Source organism: Nelumbo lutea, chromosome 8 (assembly GCF_056320005.1).
Source record: "Nelumbo lutea isolate HS-2025 chromosome 8, American lotus-T2T, whole genome shotgun sequence".
Lineage (NCBI taxonomy): Eukaryota > Viridiplantae > Streptophyta > Magnoliopsida > Proteales > Nelumbonaceae > Nelumbo > Nelumbo lutea.
The window spans coordinates 16,510,489-16,530,678 of NC_142691.1; the positions used below are offsets into that span (position 1 = coordinate 16,510,489).

General features: G+C 41.2%; 1 protein-coding gene across 2 annotated transcripts in view; it reads left to right on the forward strand.

Annotated features, from left to right (window-relative positions):
* Positions 1-6,754: 6,754 nt before the first annotated feature.
* Positions 6,755-20,190, forward strand: part of LOC148843013 (uncharacterized) — a 30,513-nt gene continuing 17,077 nt past the window's right edge. The window contains exons 1-3 of one of the 2 annotated variants that reach the window (XM_088959876.1): positions 6,755-8,359; positions 8,623-9,096; positions 9,216-9,517. In XM_088959876.1, coding sequence (XP_088816002.1) covers positions 6,994-8,359; positions 8,623-9,096; positions 9,216-9,517 — 2,142 coding nt within the window. In that variant the 5' untranslated portion in view covers positions 6,755-6,993. The remainder of the gene's footprint in view (positions 8,360-8,622; positions 9,097-9,215; positions 9,518-20,190) is intronic. The other variant, XM_088959877.1, reaches the window with a different exon arrangement.

The window sequence follows — 20,190 nt, forward strand, 5'->3', positions numbered from 1 at the left end:
GCCCATCGCAAGCCACGCGGGTGCGAGCAAAGTGCGCCTCTAAAGCGCCTCATTGCATCACACACACGCGCACACACGCATGCACGCGTGTTGCACGGTATCAAATCCCCATACCCTCTTCTACTAATTCTAAGGAGTGTAAATTAGCTCCTATTGAAATATTGAAAACAAAACTTATAATTTTCCAATGTGGGACAAGTTCAAAATTGGGTTTTTGTAAAAGAAAACTGATTTTTTCAAACAAGTGTACAGGTACAATTTCTCATGTAATTGACCAATCAAACCCATTGGATTTAATCTCTTATGAGATTAAAATCCAACAATCCCCCACATTGATTGATCAATTACATAGTTCCCTCTCAATCCAAACTACTATGACACAGTTATGCATACAAAAGGTGTTTATCAACTTAAACTTCTTGTTAGTACAGTTATCTCAGAGCCTTGTCAAAGTTATTGGTGGTAAGACCTTAAACCAAATACTCTCAAGAGAGACCGGAGACACCTATACACATAAAAATGTTCAGTCTCTGCAAGAGTTTCAAATTTTGCTCAATACTGTTATGCCCATGTGCTTCTTTCTTAGTTTCATGAACAATCCCGAGAGCAAACCCAAACCCTCATGAGAAGCGACACCACTTCTATGTTCACATAGGTGAAGTTCCACCATGTGCTCCGTTATTTGACACATTTCAGAACTTCATTAAGAGTTTATCTCAACTTCTCATCATAACGGACATCAATGTTTATGTTGTGATGGGAAATTTCTCAATGTTAGTGCTAATAGTCACATTGTTGTAACTTGTTGTTACTCATTAAACCCAATACTGATGGCTTTTCAATTCAGGTTGGGTTACCATTACAGGTGACTAAGTAAAGGGTTTTAATCTCATCTCTTTAGTTGTCATTCTTACCAATTTTTTGGCTAAACCTTTGGTAAGAGGATCAGCCAAGTTTTTACTTGACCTCACATAGGTTATAGTGATGACTCCATCTTGAATCAGTTGCCTAACAAATTCATGTCTCAGACTTATATGTTTGGACTTACCATTGTAGGTACCACTATAGACCCTTGACAGAGTTGTCTCACTATCACAATAAATGGAAATTGGAGGCATAGGACTAGGCCAAAGTTTTATATCCAATAATAAATTCCTAATCCATTCAGCCTCTTTTCCAACAACCGCTAAGGCTATGAATTCGGATTCCATGGTCGAGTGAGATATACAAGTTTGTCTCTTGGATGCCCAAGAGATCGCACCCCCACCAAGGACAAAAATCCATTCAGATGTGGACTTGTTATCTCCATTACCGATAATCCAACTTGCATCAGTGTACCCTTCTACTATAGCTGGATAATCACAATAAAACAAGCCAAGTTCCAATGTTCTCTTGAGATACCCAAGAACTCTCCAAATTGCCTTCCAGTGCTCTGCACCGAGATTACTTGTAAACCGACTGAGTTTACTTACTGCAAATGCAATATCAGGTCTGGTGCATAGCACAGCATACATCAAGCTTCCTACTGTACTAGCATACTCAAGTTGTGCAATTGCTCTGCTAGTATTTTCTACTAGTTTTATACTAGAATCATATGGCGTGCTATATTCTTTAAACCCTAAATGCTTAAATTTCTCAATATAATGTGATTGGCTTAATGCATAGCCCCTACTATGCTTTTTAACTTTTATTCCCAATATGGTATCTACTTTTCCTAAATCTTTCATCTTGAAAACAGAGGATAAGTAGTTTTTAGTTTCATTTATGCCAACCATATTTGTACCCACAATAAGCATATCATCCACATAAAGATACACAATTACTCCATAATTTTCAGTGAATTTTGAGTAGATGCATCTATCAGCGCTATTATGTTTAAAACCAAAAGCTAGAGTGCAAGAATCAAAATTCTCATGCCACTGTTTAGGTGCTTGTTTTAATCCATATAGTGATTTAACCAGTTTATAGACTTTCTTCCGTTTCCAATAAGAACAAATCCTTCTGGCTGTTCCATGTAAACCTCTTCATTTAAATTACCATTTAAGAAAGCAATTTTAACATCCATTTGATGAACAGATAAGTGATAAATGGATGTTAATGCTATAAGTGTTCTAATAGAAGTTGTTCTAGCCACTGATGCATAGGTATCAAAGTAATCAATCCCTTCCTTTTGACTAAATCCTTTGGCTACCAATCTAGCCTTAAAAGTTTGCACAGTTCCATTAGTATTGTATTTTCTTCTAAACACTCATTTACATTTTATTGGTTTTGATCCTGTAGGCAGATTTACTATCACCCATGTGTTATTTGACATTATTGAATCAATTTCATCATTTATAGCTTCCTTCCAAAAGGCAGCATCTTTAGAGGTCATGGCCTCACTATAGGTTTTTGGATCATTTTCAATGTTTAGGACAATGGGTATTTTATTTAAAATCTTATCTCTATCAGCCTCAACCAAAAATACAATTGACTGAGTAGAGATAAAATCTGAACCTAAGTGTTTCTCTGTTCTTTGTCTTTGACTTCTTCTAAGTTCTATTGTAGGTGTTATAGTTGTGTCATTTCTTCTTTCAATCTCATTATTATCAATAGGTATTGAGATCTGAGTTTCTCTGTCATTTTCTGTGGATTCATTTTCTACAGGTTCAAAACACAGTTTATTTTCAAAGAATTCAACATCTCTAGTTTCAATTATTATGTTGTACTCTAACTCTATAAGCCTATAGGACTTGCTATGTTATGCATATCCAACAAACATATTTTTCTTAGCTCTGAGTCCTAATTTGGTTATTTTAGGATCTGGAACTCTATAATATGCTAAGCACCCCCACACTTTTAGATATGCTAAAGTAGGTTTTTTTCCTGTCCATAATTCATATGGGCATTTGTTATTAACTCTAGAAACAATTATGTTATGTAAATGGCAGGCTGTTAGGAGTGCTTCCCCCACAGGTTTAAGGGTGCATTAGCTTTTAACAATATACAATTTATCATTTCTGTAAGTATTCTATTTTTCCTTTCAGCCAGGCCATTCTACTGAGGGGTATAAGGAGCAGAACACTGATGTATTATTCCAAATTCTTCACAGAAAGAATTAAACTCATTTTTAATGTATTCAGCACCCCTATCACTTCTAAGGATTTTAATTTTCTTTTCTAGTTGATTTTCAACTTCAGTCTTATATAGTTTAAACATGTCAAAGGCTTCATCTTTAGTTCTCATAAAGTAGACATAGGTGTACCTAGAAAAGTCAACACTAGGGAAATGTTTCTTAGCCATTTTAGATTTTACACATATTTCACATTTTCTAGTTGATTCATTACTGTAAGCAATTATACCTAGTTTGCTCATGTTCTTTATGGATTTAAAATTCAAATGTGCTAATCTATCATGCCATAAAGAAAAAGAATCAACAATATAAGCATAAACTTTTCCTTCATTAATACTTAATTTGAACATACCATTACAACCATATCCCTTTCCAACAAACATCACATTCTTGGATATGATTAGTTTGTCGGATTCAAAGACAACTTTGAATCCCCTCTTACAAACAAGATTTACTGAGACCAAGTTCTTTCTAATGTCAGGAACATGGAGAACATTCAGGAGAGTCAGTGTCTTTCCGGAGGTGAAGTTCAACTCTACATTGCCTCTTCCAGCAACTTTGGCACATGTTTAGTTTCCCATCTGTACTTCCTGGCCATCAGTCACTTCTTCATATGTCTTGAATAAGGACTTGTCCTTACAAACATGGACTGTGGCGCCTGAATCAAACCACCATCCAGAAGACGATTCTGCCATGTTGACTTCAGTAATCATGGCCACGAGATTGTCTTCTACCATGTTTGCAGACTTGGTTCCGCCTTTCCGATATCGACAAACTCGAGCATAATGCCCTTTCTTTCCACAAACATAGCATGATCATTTCTTATTGTTGCTCTTTTTGAAGTTCTCATCCTTCTTCTTTACTTGTAATGCATGGTTAGTCTTCTTCGATCCGTTTTCCACAAAATTTACCTTAGAGTTCAGCATACCGATCATGGTCTTATCCCTACTATCTCTAATTCGAGACTCTTCTTCAATACGAAGGTGTTGTTGAATTTGCTCCAAGGTAAGTTCTTCAGCCTTGTGCAGAAGTTTCTTCCTGTAATCCTTCCAAGAGGGTGGAAGTTTGGCAATGATTGCTCTCACTTTGAAAGATTCAGGAAGGATGATGTTAAGGGATCGAATTTTATTGACTATCACATGTAGTTCATGAACTTGCTCCAGTATAGGTTTATGGTCGTTCATGGTGAAGTCAAAGTATTCTGCAATAAGATACTTATTTGTACCTGCTTCTTGCACATTGTATTTGAATTCCAGGGCCTTCCAGATTTGTTTTGGAGATGCAAGTTCCTTGTAGAAGTTGTAGAGCCGATCTGATAAGGCATTCAGAATGTGTCCTCGACACAGAAGTGAGTCATCTTCCCGTTTTGCTCTTTCCTTCTTTAGTTTCTCAGAGTCTTTGTCAGTGGGTTCAGGAAGTGATTGCAGATTGGGTCCAACAGATAGTATAGCTTTAGTGTGGTTAGAAACAAGATCATCTTGTCTTGCCATTGGCTGAAATTTGCTCCATCGAACTGGTCTAGTCAAACAAGATCTTGGTTCATCATTTTGATCGAAGTCATGCTTGTTTCTGCCTCAATTGCAGAATAACGTTCTAAAATTGTTGGGGAAGATGGGGTCACTGTAACTTAGGAGGAGAAGCTTTGAAGCGCGTCTGAAGACACTGTCTTTAGAACGTTATTTGCCCTCACTCAGTTTTACTGAGTTTGCTGTTGGGTTACAGGCAAATTAGTTCCCAGGATACAACAGAGCCTTGGGCGAGAATCTGCAACCAGCAAAGTTGAAGAGTCTCTAAAGAAACCTTCTGTGAGACTGTAGCAGACCGGACTGAGAAAGAGAGATAGTGAATTTCGAAATTGTGTTTTTGGAGTTTGATTCATGCTCCTTAAATAACTTGTGAAGAGGTATGAGGAAAAGGTAAGTGCTGGTTTAGAGAAGGCACCTTGAACAGTCACAATTTCAACCATTGTGACTGTTTCAAAAGTTGTTAACAGTTGGTGACTGTTAACTTTGAATTGTGCCTCTTGATCACACCCGATCGAATCGTGACCGTTGATCTCATCAATGGTGATCAACGGTCATCAACATACCAAAACCAGAGCCGCCCATAATTATTTTTTTTTTAAAGTGAAAAAATCACAAATTCTAAAAAGGTTTGGAAGTAATACAAGGGATTTGGTGTGGGCAATTGCATTTTAGAATGTAGTATGGATAGCAATTTGTATCGATCAATTCAAAACGTTTTGGGAAGAAAAATCTCTCTCATACAAATTTGTATCGAGCACCCCTGTAATTTGAACAAGGCTTAGATGATGCTGCTGATGATAAAATTAGCAAGCCATATCATATTCAAAGGCTATTTCTCTGCTTATATTGATCCTTTCTTAGAAGGTGGCAATGGGTAGTGCACAAGAAACTCTGTATTCAAGATGTAAATCCACATAGGTTTATTTGTTTCATTTCCTAGCCAGAGATGGCAAGAAGGATCCTCCTTGTTCCTGCTATTGATTGATTCAAATAATCATTATACCTCTTGCTTCTCAACATCCAAAGATGAAATCCACCCAAGAGAATGGGCCCTGGCCTGGTTTACAATATTCATGCTATCATGTGTGACGGAGAGACATGGTGGACTGGACCCATTACCCATTGCTTCAATGGGTCCCATGGACTCATGGATCACCACCACCACAAGACCACAACCCATTTTTGCTTTCTTTTTCTAGTCCCCCATGGACCCAATATGCTTTTATTGTTAGTTCATGCCTTTGTATTGGTGCAAAAGCATGGGTGTCAAATGATTCGAATGCAAATTCTGATTCATTTTTGCTTCGACTTTTACCCCTTTTTGTTTGTTTGGACTTTGGAGGGTTCAAATCAAATGGTCAAACTCAAAGCATAGGAAGGAATGGGACCCATCAGGTGAAGTATCAGAGCTATCTCACCGTACAAACACGAATCTGGTGCTGCTTCACCAATCGCCATCCCTCGGATGGATGGAAGAACATCTGCCTATTTGATCGGACGGTCAAAGCCTGCACCATCTACAGCACCATCCGTACCGATTAACAGTTAACTAGACTGTAATTGCATCATCCCTTATTCTTATTAGATTAGATGGGTCCCATCAACATATTAATGCTCCATCAACTTCCACGTGCCTTCTGAGGATTGCAGGAGCCGAACTACCAACGGTACTACCAACCTCTCACCTCTCTCCTCGTCTAACTCATCCATCCATGATGCATGAATGTGCGAGTGCGACATGCTTGATGCATGTAATCATAACATAATCCCCAGAAACGCCACCAACAGAGAAACTCAAACACCCCACCCATCTCACCATTCGACCTACGTGGCAAATTTAGGGACATCGAAGCAGAGGCTAGTCAATAGATCAAACGGTAGATCCGATTTATCCTATGTTAGATAGTTAGACTCGTATGCGCTAGATCATCATATAGAGTCGTGACGTGAGTGGATGAGTGCGCAGATTAACTATCCTGCCCTCGTAAGTTGCCAGCTGGCTCAATCGGTAAAGGTCTCTGGCTGATTACAGTGGAGACTTGGGATCGAATCCCGCCTTCATCATGTAATTGTAGACCTAAAGAAGCTAAAAATTATTCTGAGCTCGAGCCCCTGTAAATCCCCATATGCCCTCTCCCTACATCACCACACATCTTCTCTCTCTCCTCTCTCCTTCTCACGCAACAGCATAAACTTGATAAAACACTCTCTCTTTCTCGCGCTAGAGTCTAATACCGAGGGAAATATCAATCAGAATTCAGAACCAGAGATAGATAGAAAAAACCATAAAACAAAGAATAGAGAACGAAAACAGAAACGGTGCCTGCCCCCACCTCTCTCCTCTCTCTATTCACGATGAAGCCGAGCGTATCGGAAATAGCATCGTCATCGTCTCAATCACCGTCCATCTCTTCTGTCTCCGACCCACCACAACACCCTGCGGCGGTTTCATCGTCATCATCGATGGCATCGGAGAAGACGACTGTGTCGGTATCGATAACCGCGGCGGAAGAGCCGGTGGGGTCCAGAGAGGGTGGTGGACAGGAATCGGTAACCGTCGAACGACGGGGGGATCACTCGGCCGTCTGCCGGTGGACGGTCGCCAATTTCCCAAGGGTGAAAGCTAGGGCACTATGGAGCCGGTACTTCGAGGTGGGTGGTTACGACTGTCGCCTCCTCATCTACCCCAAAGGTGACTCCCAAGCCCTTCCAGGCTACTTCTCAATCTATCTCCAAATCATGGATCCTCGCGGCTCATCGTCGTCGAAATGGGACTGTTTCGCCAGCTACCGCCTCTCCATCGTCAATCACGTCGACGAGTCCAAGTCCATCCAGAGAGACTCCTGGCATCGGTTTTCCAGCAAGAAGAAATCGCACGGCTGGTGCGACTTCACCCCTTCTTCCACAATTCTCGATCCCAAAGCTGGGTTCCTCTTCAATAACGACTCTGTTCTCATCACTGCCGATATTCTGGTCTTGAATGAATCAATATCCTTCTCTCGAGATAACAATGAGTTACAGTCTTCGTCCTCTTCATCTTCCTCCGTCGTCATTGCAAGTCCCATAGCGGATGTTTTGAGTGGGAAGTTCACTTGGAAGGTTCATAACTTTAGCTTGTTCAAGGAGATGATCAAGACGCAGAAGATAATGAGCCCTGTTTTCCCTGCCGGCGAATGTAATCTTCGGATTAGTGTTTATCAGAGCTCAGTAAATGGGGTTGAGTATTTGTCAATGTGTTTGGAGAGTAAGGACACCGAGAAGTCGGTGATTTCCGACCGGAGCTGCTGGTGTTTGTTCCGAATGTCAGTATTGAACCAGAAACCTGGGTTTAATCACATGCACAGGGACTCTTATGGGCGGTTTGCAGCTGATAACAAGAGTGGGGATAACACTAGTCTTGGGTGGAATGATTACATGAAGATGTCGGACTTTATTGGATCGGATACAGGGTTTCTTGTCGATGATACTGCTGTTTTCAGTGCTTCGTTTCACGTGATTAAGGAATCTAGTAGCTTCTCCAAGAATGGGGGGTTGCTTGGAGGGAGGAGTGGTGGTGGGGCAAGGAAGTCTGATGGGCATATGGGGAAGTTCACTTGGAGGATTGATAACTTCACGAGGCTGAAAGACCTTTTGAAGAAGAGGAAGGTCACGGGACTGTGTGTCAAGAGCAGGAGATTTCAGATTGGTAATCGGGATTGTCGCCTCATTGTCTATCCCAGGGGTAAGACCAACGGGCATTCAGGATTGTTTTATGACTTTTTCAGTTTTTCCCTACTAATGTAGCTATTCTGCAGGAGTCTTTGTTTTATGACTTTTATCCATCTTTCATTTTTAGATTATTCAGAATGATTAGCCCCTATGGTCATTTAGTTGATTGTAAATGAGGCTGACATGCTTATGCCTGTATACTAAAAGCTATTTTACCACTTCATTAGACCTTGAAACTGAAAGAGAACTGATGGAATTTCTACTTGATGGCACCAGGACAGTCTCAGCCACCATGCCACCTTTCTGTATTTCTTGAAGTTACGGATTCTCGAAACACTGCCAGCGATTGGAGTTGTTTTGTGAGTCATAGGTTGTCAGTTGTGAACCAGAGGATGGAGGAGAAGTCTGTTACAAAGGAGTCTCAGAACCGGTACTCCAAGGCTGCAAAGGACTGGGGCTGGCGTGAGTTTATCACGCTTACTAGTCTCTTTGATCAGGATTCTGGGTTTCTTGTTCAGGATACTGTTGTGTTCTCAGCAGAGGTTCTTATCTTGAAGGAGACATCTATAATGCAGGATTTCACTGATCAAGATATGGAGTCTAGTAATGCAGGTACTCAAATTGATGGAGCTGGAAAAATAGGGTCATTTACATGGAGGGTGGAGAACTTTTTGTCCTTCAAAGAAATAATGGAAACCCGAAAAATCTTTAGCAAATTTTTTCAAGCTGGTGGATGTGAACTTCGGATTGGTATGTGGATGTTATTTGCTTATTGTTCATTTCCTTCAAAAAAATGCAGTTGTAGATGTTTTATTCAATGACTTTCTTATCCCAAGTTGTTGCTTTCATGTTGACTGGTCATGATGCAGGTGTTTACGAGTCTTTTGACACCATATGTATATATCTGGAGAGTGATCAATCAGTTGGAAGTGATCCTGATAAGAATTTTTGGGTCAGATACAGGATGGCAGTGGTGAATCAGAAGAATCCTGCTAAAACTGTGTGGAAAGAGTCCTCTATTTGTACGAAAACATGGAATAATTCCGTCCTCCAATTCATGAAGGTTTCTGATATGCTGGAAGCAGATGCAGGATTTCTTGTACGTGATACAGTTGTTTTTGTTTGTGAGATCATTGATTGTTGCCCTTGGTTTGAGTTTTCAGACCTGGAGGTGAGTCCCTGTGCTACCAATTTCATTTATGTACTTTTTGTTTATGATATGGCAGAGTCATACCATCTATGTAATTTTTGTAGTTTACAATGTATCAATAATTAGAACTTCATTTTTGCTTGGATGTAAAGTTGTTACAATAAACACTGATACAACTTTTGAAGGCATGCCTCTGTGGTAAAACCTTGGGATTTGGTTTCTGGTTTAGCCATAGGAATATAGGATATCTGCCTAGAGAAAGAAAATGCTACTTCTACATAAAGGAATAGCCAAAGGAATATAGGGAATAGGGTATCTTCCAAGAGAAAGAAAATGATACTTGTACATAAAGGAGTAGTTGTTCCTCAAAAAGCTTTGCCTACTTGTTGAGGTTGATGACCTAATCAATTCTAGGTTCTAGGGTTGATATCAATGTGGTACTTTTTGTTCTATCCTTCTCTCCAATTGCATTAAATACTCTAATCTCAATGTCTTGTGGAATGTGGTGACTAGTTGTTTTAAGGTCTAGAATTATGATATGGATTGAAAATAGAATCGCATTTACTATAGCTGCCTTTGATTTGGTGTTACCAAGAGCTGGACTTGGGAAGACATTCATGCTTTAGCTTTGGTTGTTTGAGTTCATTACTGAAGATTGAGACACAATGCAAGGCATGCCCTTGAATGATGTGAGGCACCGATTTTGAAAAATAAAATAAAGCCTTAATATACAAGAATATGCTAATCTAAATTCTAAAAGAAATAAAATATTTAAAAAAGTTTTTTATTAGGATTGTTGGGAAATAATAAATTTGGAAGGAATGTAAGAATGGGAAGTTCACGGTGAAATCCTTCTATGTAGCTCTGATTAAAACCAGATGGGGAAAGAGATAGGGGTGTGTGGGGTAATCCTGTTCCACCTAGGGTGGAGGCATTTGCGTGGTTGGTGGCTATGGATAGTGTCCTCACCACTGACCATTTGAAGCCAAGAGGCTTCCACATGGCAAACATATGCCATATATGCAGACTGCAGAGAAAGTGAGGAAACAGTACTTCATTTGTTCTTCTTGTGCTCAGTGGCTGAGATGTGCTGGAGTTATTATTAAGATCTGTTTGGCTTGCATCTTTTCCTTCCTGAGTCTCCCGGCTGAAATGTTTTCCAAATGGCCATCCTACAAGGGAAGCAAAAAAGCCAGAATTGTGTGAAGCTGTATTCCTTTAGCTGTCTGTTGGTTAATTTGGAGAGAAAGAAACAGAAGAGTATTCGAGGGCAGTCAGTGTGAGCTACAGAAGGTGGTGGGGTCCATTGGAAGGACTGTTTCAGCTTGGGTGCTCATCCTTCCGGGTTTTGCTCGAATTTCTTTGTCAGATTTTGAGTCCTCCTTTTGGAGTGCACTTGAGATTCAAGAATGTAATTTGGAATACATCTCTGTAACAACTGGTGGTGTAATCTCTACACCATGCTGTGACCTGTGGTTCTTTTCTATTTAATAAATTTTTCTTTTTTGTTACTTTCAAAAAAAAAGTTAAAGCTCTATAGGTTTGCCTCCTCACTTAGCAACTGTACCACAACCAGTTTGGAACCCTCTTCAATTATTAATTTTTCAATGTTCAGAGATTTCACCCTCTTTACTCCTTTAATTGGGCCAGAATACAAAAGCCTAAATTTTCCCCTCTTCATCCCTGAACACTCCTCCAATTCTTGACAAGCTTGGGTTACCCAAGCTGCTTCCATCAAAGTTGAGCTTAACTAATCCTCTTTCTGGTGGAGACCAAGAAGGAAAACTGATATTCTTCATTGGGGCAGAATTTGCCACTTCCTTCCAGTTTGAGATGATGTCACTCACAGAACTAGTAGAAAATGAATCCAAAGATTGCTACCAAAGGACCACTCTAATTGTAATTTGCCACATACTCCTTCCCCTTTTCTTTTGCTCACCAAAGAAGGAAGGGTCAAATAAGCTTCACACATCAGCCGGGGGATTCCACCTACACCAAAACAAGGAGAAGAACCATTCCCAAAAACATAAAACAAAAGGACAGAAGCAAGTCTCACCATTGGCTTTGCACAATACACACCTAGGGGGGGGGGAGGGAGATTCTGAAAATGGCTTGGGCCATCTTGGAGGTCCTCGCAACTAGTTGTCTTCCCAGGTGGTGTCTTCAGGTGGGAGGGAGAGAGGGAGGGAGGGAAGGAGGGAGGGAGAGAAGAGAGGGGGGGGGGAGGGAGGGAGATTCTGAAAATGGCTTGGGCCATCTTGCGAGGTCCCCGCAACTAGTAGTCTTCCCAGGTGGCGTCTTCAGGTGGGAGGTGTTTCCAGACCACCAAGGCTTGTTGAACCGACTTATTGCCATCTTGGATCCACCTGAAATCAGCAAGCTGAAACCGAAGGGACTGACCCTAAATGTTTCTTCAATAGAGACACATTAAATGTGGGGTGTATCTTGGAAGAGCTAGGGAGGTCTAACTTGTAAGCCACCTTACCCACCACTGCTATAACACAGAATGGACCATAAAATCTGGGTGCCAACTTTTGGGAGGACCGTTTAGCCAAGCTACTCTGCCTGTAGGGCCTTAGCTTCAAATAAACCCAGTCTCCTACCTTAAACTGAACATCTCAATGTTTCTTATCATAGTGGGCCTTCATTTGTTGTTGAGCCTTTAGCAAGTTGGCCTTTAAGTCCTTAAGGACTGCATTGCTGCTAGTTAGATGTGTATCTACTTCAGCCACAGCCGTGGATCCCTTCTCATAATTGAAACATGACAAGAAGTGTTATACCAGTATTCTGCCCACAGAAGCCACTTGACCTACTAACTGGGGTAATCACTGGTAAAGCACCGAAGGTAGGTCTCAAGGGAACGATTCACCACCTCTGTCTGTCCGTTGGATTGTGGATGATAGCTGGTGGAATGGTGGAGTTTTGTTCCTTGCACCCAGAAGTATTCAGACCAGAAACGGCTCATGAAAGCTGAGTCCTGATCAGAGATAATTGTCTTGGGCATGCTGTGTAAACGGGAGACCTCCTGGACAAAATTTTTGGCCACTTGTGCTGCAGTGTATGGATGGGATAGTGGTGCAAAATGTGCATACTTGGACAGCCGATCCACAAAAACAACAATGGTTGTCTTCCCACCGGAAGGAGGTAGACCAGTAATGAAATCCATAGTTACCTCATCCCACACTTGTTCCGGGAGCGGTATGGGCTGTAACAGCCCAGCCGGGGACTGATTGTCATATTTATGCTGTTGACATATCGTACACGTGGCAACATACTCCCGAATGTCTCTTCATTCCCATCCAATAAAAATGAGAGGATACCCTACGATAGGTTCGTAGGATGCCTGAATGTCCCACTACTGGAGAAGCATGAAAAAGATCGCTCCAAGAGGGTTGGAATGTGGGTTGGAGTTATCTGGCGACACCATTCTGTCCATGTGCATCAGAATTTCATCACAAAGGGAGAAACCAGGTGGGACTTGTTCCCCATTCAAAATCTGGTTTCTGATCTTAGTGAGGCTAGCATCATTAAATGCTTCCTTCCTCAGCTGAGTCATAAATGGATAAGTGAGCTTAGAAGCTACCATCTGACAGCACTCATGTTGCCTTGACAAAGCATCTGCAACCAGATTGGACGGATCTGTTTTGTTCTCTATTGTGAAGTCAAAGCCCAACAACTTCTATAGCCACTTTTGCTGTACCTCATTCAGAGCAGGTTGTTCTATTAGATATCTTAAGCTTCTTTGATTGGAGAGAATGGTAAAAGCTCGACCCAACAAGTACTCCCTCCACTTTTTCACAGCCAAAACAACAGCCATTAACTCCTTTTCATACGTGGACTTACCCTGGGCCAGTGGTGAAAGAACCTTGCTGGAATAGGCAATGGGCTTTTCGTCTTGTAACAATACTGCCCCTATGCCCTTTCCTGATGCATCCGATTCTACTACAAACGGTTTAGAAAAATCTGGTCGGGACAAGATGGAGGGGGGTCGTAAGGGCCATCTTCAGTGTCGTGAAGGCATTCTCCGCTTCTTCTGACCAATGGAAAGCATTCTTCTTGAGCAAGTCTGTTAGTGGGGCCATCATAGTTCCGTACCCCCTAATGAACCACCTGTAATACCCAGTAAGGCCCAAAAAATCCCTAAGATCCTTGACAGTTGTGGGCTTGGGCCACTGCAACATACAATTTATCTTGTCTGGATCAGCTCTGATTGTGCCTGCTGTGACAATGTGTCCCAAATAGTGGATTTGCGTCTGTCCAAAATCACATTTTGACCTTTTAGCATACAACTGATTGGCTCTAAGAATGTCAAAGGTGAAGCGCATATGTTGCATGTGAGACTTCCAATCTGTGCTGTGAACTAAAATGTCATAAAAAAACACCAGAATAAAATGCTGCAAATACGGACGAAAGATCTCATTCATTAAGGACTGAAAAGTAGACGGGGCATTAGTGAGGCCGAAAGGCATCACCAAAAATTCATAGTGGCCCTTGTGCGCCCTAAATGCCGTCTTATAGACGTCTTGAGCATGTACTCTATTTGATGGCACCCTGCTCGTAAATCTAATTTGGAGAATATCTTAGCCATGCCAAGCTCATCCAGCAGTTCAACAATTACAGGTATCGGAAACTGATCCCGGACTGTAATTTTATTTAGGGCACGCTAGTCAATGCAAAAACGCCACATGCTGTCTTTCTTCTTAACCAAGGGGACATGTGCTGAATATGGACTGTTACTAAGCTGTATCATGCCTTTCTCCCTAAGTTCCTTCAACAAATTTTCTATTTCTGTTTTCTGGCAATGCAGATACTGATAGGGTCGCACATTAGCAGGCACAACATCCGGTTTGATTGGAATCCGATGGTCATGCAACCGTACTGTCGGTAAGCCAGAGGGTTCTTGGAAAACATATGAGTAATCAGTGAGCAGTAGCTGCTGTTCTGTTTCCTGTGTTTCAGAAATAGTTTCAATATCGTTCCTGGACAAGGTTGGGCCTGGCTGACTCACGCCTAGGCTCGTTAGTATAGCTCCCTTTGCACCAGTTCTCGCCTTTAGAATAAGGTTTAACTTCTCTTGTTGTATCGGCTCGGGTTCCCAGCCTTTAAGGTGACTGCTTGCCTTGGCTCTAGAAATCCATTGTGAGGTGGTCCCAATCACATGTTGCCGGCCCCAGCTCTTTTAACCATTGAATCCCAAACACCACACCAGCCCCACAAAATTCCAATAGATACAAATCCACTCAGAATTCACATCGTTGCATCTGTAACTTGAGCCCTTCGCATACTCCGTTGCACCAGATATAGTTACCATCAGCTACATGGACGGAGAACGGGACGGTCGGTTCAATCGCTAGTCCTAACTGCCTAGCCAGCACAATGGTAATGAAATTCAGCGTACTACCACTGTCGATTAACACTGTGATCCGTTGGCCCATAAGCTGGCCCATCACCTGCATTGTCTGAGCTGAATGTGTCCCCGTTAGAGCTTGTAAGGAAATGGCTGGCGCTCCTAGTTCCCCTAATTGGCTCAGTTCATCCTTGTCGTTGGCCCAGTCGTCTTCATAGTCTCCCTCAGGATAGATTTGTAACGTGAACACCTGATGTCGCTTACACTTATGTCTAGGGAAGAATTTATCGTCGTAGTTGTAGCAAAGTCCTCGCTCCCTGTGGGCATGCATTTCCGACCATGAGAGCTTTTTTAGGGGAATGGTTTGAGTTGGTGCTGCCATTGCTTTGGCGGTCAGACCTTTAGGACGACTAGGTGGAGTCTTCAAGATCGGTCCTACGTCTCGGTTTATTTTCCTCAAGCTATTTAGCCTGTCCCTGTGGAGTCTAGCCAGTCCAATGGCTGCAGACATGGTGATAGGTTGCACAGCCTTAACCTCTAACCTTATCTCGTCTCGGAGACCGCCAATGAAGCATCCTACGAGCGTGTTCTCCGGCCAGCCATACCCTCTCATTTCCAATCGCTCAAATGCAATCTGGTATTCCCACACAATGCCTACTTGCTGCAGCTTCGACAGAGCTTCATCGAAAACTTCGAAAGACAATAGTCCAAAACGGACATAGAGGGCTTCCGAAAATTCTTTCCATGTCATCTGAGGATGAGATCATTTATACCACTGAAACCAGTTGATTGCCTCTCCTTCTAAGTACACCGAAGCGATCAACACTCTCTGCTAGTTCGCGATCTTCTGGATATCAAATTATCGCTCTGCTCTGTAGACCTAAGAAAGAGGATCTTGTTCATTGAAAGCAGGGAAGTCCACTTTGACCTACCGGTGATTATTTCCACCGAATCGGCGAGCATTGTCTTGACCGGAACTCTCGTCACCATTTTCTTTGTTGTTTGATGATGCATTCATCTTCTCACACTATGACATCACCGTTGAGATCATGCTCACCATAGGAGTCTTCTTTGAGGGAGACTTTGCCTCCTGAGAGAGAGATTCTGAAAATGGCTTGATGCCTTTCTCGCAGGTCGCCGTTGATGCCTTTCTCATCAATTATGGTATTGATGCCTTTCTCATTATTCCATGGGCTATTTATAGATGCCGGTTACCCCATCTTGCGAGGTCCCCAGGTATACACTTGTTTAATGGGCCTAAATGGGCCATTCATAGTTCTGTTATTATCAACAACTCCATCAGAATTGCTCCTTAAGAGGGGAGTTCCCAACTCAGATAGGTTCCCAAAATTTAATGTGTTCCCCAGAACAAGGGTTGTACCTGACATACTGGAGGAAGATGGTTAGATATCATGAATGGCCTTCCAAGGAGAGGCTCGGTTTTGCCCTCGTCAAGAGTCCAATGTCCCAACCATTTGCCGGAAGCCCATGTGTGCTGAGCACCACTTCAGTCCCTAACTTGCCCCTATCTAGGGGAAATCTCCATAGCCATTTCCTCAATAGAGCCTCTTTTCTCTTTTGAATATATATATATATATATATATATATATATATATATATATATATTTGATAAATAACATCAATTCCATTAAAATAATGAATAGATACAAGAAGATCCCCTTAGAGGTGCGAGGAGCAGGCTCTCCAAACAGCAAACACACAAACTACAACAGAGAAAACATGAATGTTGAAATTAAAACAATAGTTACAGTTGTGCCCAGAACAATGTTTCCCCATTTATCCCTTGTTTTGCCAAGATATCAGCAAAAGCATTAGCTGATCAACCAACCCATTGTACTGTTATAGACATATTTCTTGTCAGCCATTTGAATTTCTTTAACTCATTTTTGTAGCCCCAAGTGACATCCTCTGGATTATTTAACCAGTCCACCACTGTCTTAGAGTCTTCTTCAATTAGAAGCTGCTCCACGCCCACTTCTTTTGCAAGAAGTATTCCTTGTATTGCAGATAGCAGTTCTGCCCAGATAGAGTTCCCAGCTCCTAAAGGGCCAGAGTAGATTAAGACAACCTCTCCAGCCTCATTCCTCAGTACACCTCCTATCCCAGAGGGACCCGGGTTACCCTGGCTACTCCCATCAAAATTCAGCTTCAAAGAACCAAGAGGAGGGGGGACCCAGCTAGTCACTGCCCTTCCCTTGTAGGAGGAACAACTTGCTACCAACTTCCAATCCTTCCAACAATCAGCAAAAGTAAAATGGTTAAATAATTCTAGTCTTTAACCAATGTAAAAACCTGGACAAAATGCAGTCCTTTAAGGTTTGACTGCTTCTTCCTTTTTCTTGGAAGATTCTGGCATTCCTTTCTTCCCATACTTTCCATAACAATGCTGCTTGTGAGCATCTCCACATTTTCCTTCCTCTTTTATGGGGCCAAGAGAAGAAAGAAGGGTTAAAGATTGTGCTAACTTCTGCTGGCATATCCCAACTAGACCCAAACAAAGATAGAAGCCAAGCCCAGAGCTCTGCAGTGACACTACAAGATAAAACTAGATGATTACAATCCTCACCATGAGATCTGCAAAGAATGCACCAGTTTGGTGAAATACAAAGGACGGGTCTTCTCTTTTGTAGGTTGTCCATCGTGTTTACTTTACCATGCCACGCTTCCCAACACAAAGCCATAACCTTGGGGGGGACCGGCCTACACCAGACTTCTTTGGAAGGGAAATTCTGATGAGAGGGAGATTGGCAGAGGAACTTGAAAAAGGAACCACAAGAAAAAGACCTTTTGGGGTGAATGGTCCAAATCCTTTTATCAGGTTTCGAGGGGTCCAACCAAACCTTATCAAGGAGAAATAGAAGAGTAGACAAACACTCAATTTCCTCATCCCTTAATCCTCTACGGAAACCAAAACCCCAAGACAAAGTTGGTAAGGATAACCAAAATCCCAAAAACCCAATTTCTGAATATTCTCGATGCCAAGTCCATCAAACCTCTTATTTTTACACAAAATCCCATTTAACCCTATGATCCTTCTTTCTTACCTTCCCCTGGCTCCCACTAGAAACCCATCATCATCTTCTCCAACCTCTGAATCAAACTTCCAAGGGCCTTGAAAACTGACAGAAAGTTAACTAGAATAGATCTGATTAGCGTAATCATGCTACCTAAACTGACATAAAATGTTACATACCTGTAAATGATAATAAAAAACCTCTCTTCTTCTACTTCATTTTTTTATTATTTTTATTGATTATATAAATGAATGAATTCATGTACGAAGTCTGACACAAAGAAACCCCAACTTAGGCTGCCAACTGGCTACCTAATTGATGGGGATCAGTCTAGGCCCTATAAGACCTATTTTTGTAGGAAGAAGGCCAACAAACAGGTTATGATTTGTTGTGGGAAAGATTCTTGGGAATTGGACTGCTCTGGTCAGGGGAATTTTTGTCATTTTGACCAGTTCTATATGAGCCTAATCCATGGTATCCTGTTCTTATAGTTTAGTAGGGTTTATCTTTAAGTTTTCAGTTTAATTGCTTTAGTAGGTGGAGAGTAATTGAGTTTCTTGTTTCACAACATAGGGAGTAGAATTTGGTATTTCTAATGAACAGTATTTGGGGCCACACAACTCACTCTATAAACGGATGTAATATCTTCCTTATGAAGGTAATGAAGGTTTCTCTAGAGTTATTTTACTACTTTGTTGTATAGATTATAGAGTGGTTCCTACAAACCCTAGTGTGGTTCCTTAGGGTTTCTCTCTCTCTCTCTCTCTCTCTCTCTCTCTCGCTCGCTCGCTCTGTGTACTATTTTATACTTATTTCTCAGGTTACAACTCATCTGGTAGTAGCTTGCAAGCTCCAAGGTTTAAAATGTTGATGTTGGTGGAAATGTCGGTCATCCTAATATAAGAAACATGTCAGAAATATTGTAAAAATTATAGACATGGTGGAAAATTTGTAAAATATGCAAACTATAGAATGGTATTTTATGAAATGACAAAAGAAGCATAGGCACACCTTTTTAAATTATTATCTTGTTCCAAATTATGAAACAAAACTAAGAAACTATGGTTATAGACAAAAGAATATGTTTTGAAGTTGCCCTGTAAACCTTAAGCTTTAGAACTTCATTATAGAATTAGCTAAAGCAAAATTTAAACTCATAGGAAATGTAAATGGTTGTGATAGATCAACCAAATAATCTACTACAGAAACAAAAACTATTATTTAACTTCATGTTTGAAATGAATATTGAGCTAGCTCAAAGTTGTAATCATGTAAGTTAGGTGGACAATAACCTGTTACTTCACATATCTACAATATTGTCTCCAACTTGTGTTATAATGCTATCTCTTGTACTCCACATAGTACTGGTGGTGTTCATCAGGGAATATGTCAATTCTAGTAAAATTTCATGTTGCTACCCATGGAAGTGAAAATGGAAATATGTTGTGGATACTCTCTCTTGTACTGCACGTAGGTCTGGTAGTGTTCATTGGGGAAATGTTGATTCCAGTAAAATTTCGTATCGCTACCCATGGAATGAAAATACATCGTGGTAATATTAGGGAAATTAGGGACATTTTAAAACATGGCAAGCTCTATCTGTAGATATTGAGGGTTGGAACAAGAGTGGTTCTATCCTGTATCAGCTTATTCTAGCCCTGCATTGCAGCTGCATCACTAACTCATCCTCTCTCTCTCTCTCATTCAATTTAACAGGGGCTCCAACTCTTTGCTTGTTTCTTCTAATTTTCTATTTCCTGATTTATACAAATAGAAATATTTTTAGTTTCTTACTAATCTAAAAACAATAAAAACCCTTTGCTTGTTTTCTTATTGCTACTTAAACTTGAAGAATGAGGTAGGTCAGAACAACTAGGGAAACATGCTATAATTATCAATTTTTTTTTAATCCAAAAATTGTGTGGGGAACACCTAGATGGGCACCTAGTTGCCTAGGCTAAAGGGAATCGTGCATGCCTGTTGTCTGGACTAGTTGTAGCCCTTCGAACCTAGGGCATTGGTGATCTAGTTTAAATCGTTGTGGAACGAAACTGAATGCAATAGGGGCCATTCCTTGGTGCAATGGTAAAGTCTCAGGCTGACAATTGTGCGCACGAGTTTGAGAGAGTGGCCACTTCATGCAAAAAAAAAAGTGCCAAAGGTCAGTCCATATATAGCCACCCCTCCCAAGACCCTGGTAGTGGGAACAAACATGGGTGTTGGCCCTATAAAACTGAATGTGTATTCCTCGTGCATATATTCTTTTTTTCAGCATAACTTTGACTACATCTATGGTTCCCACGCTCAACATT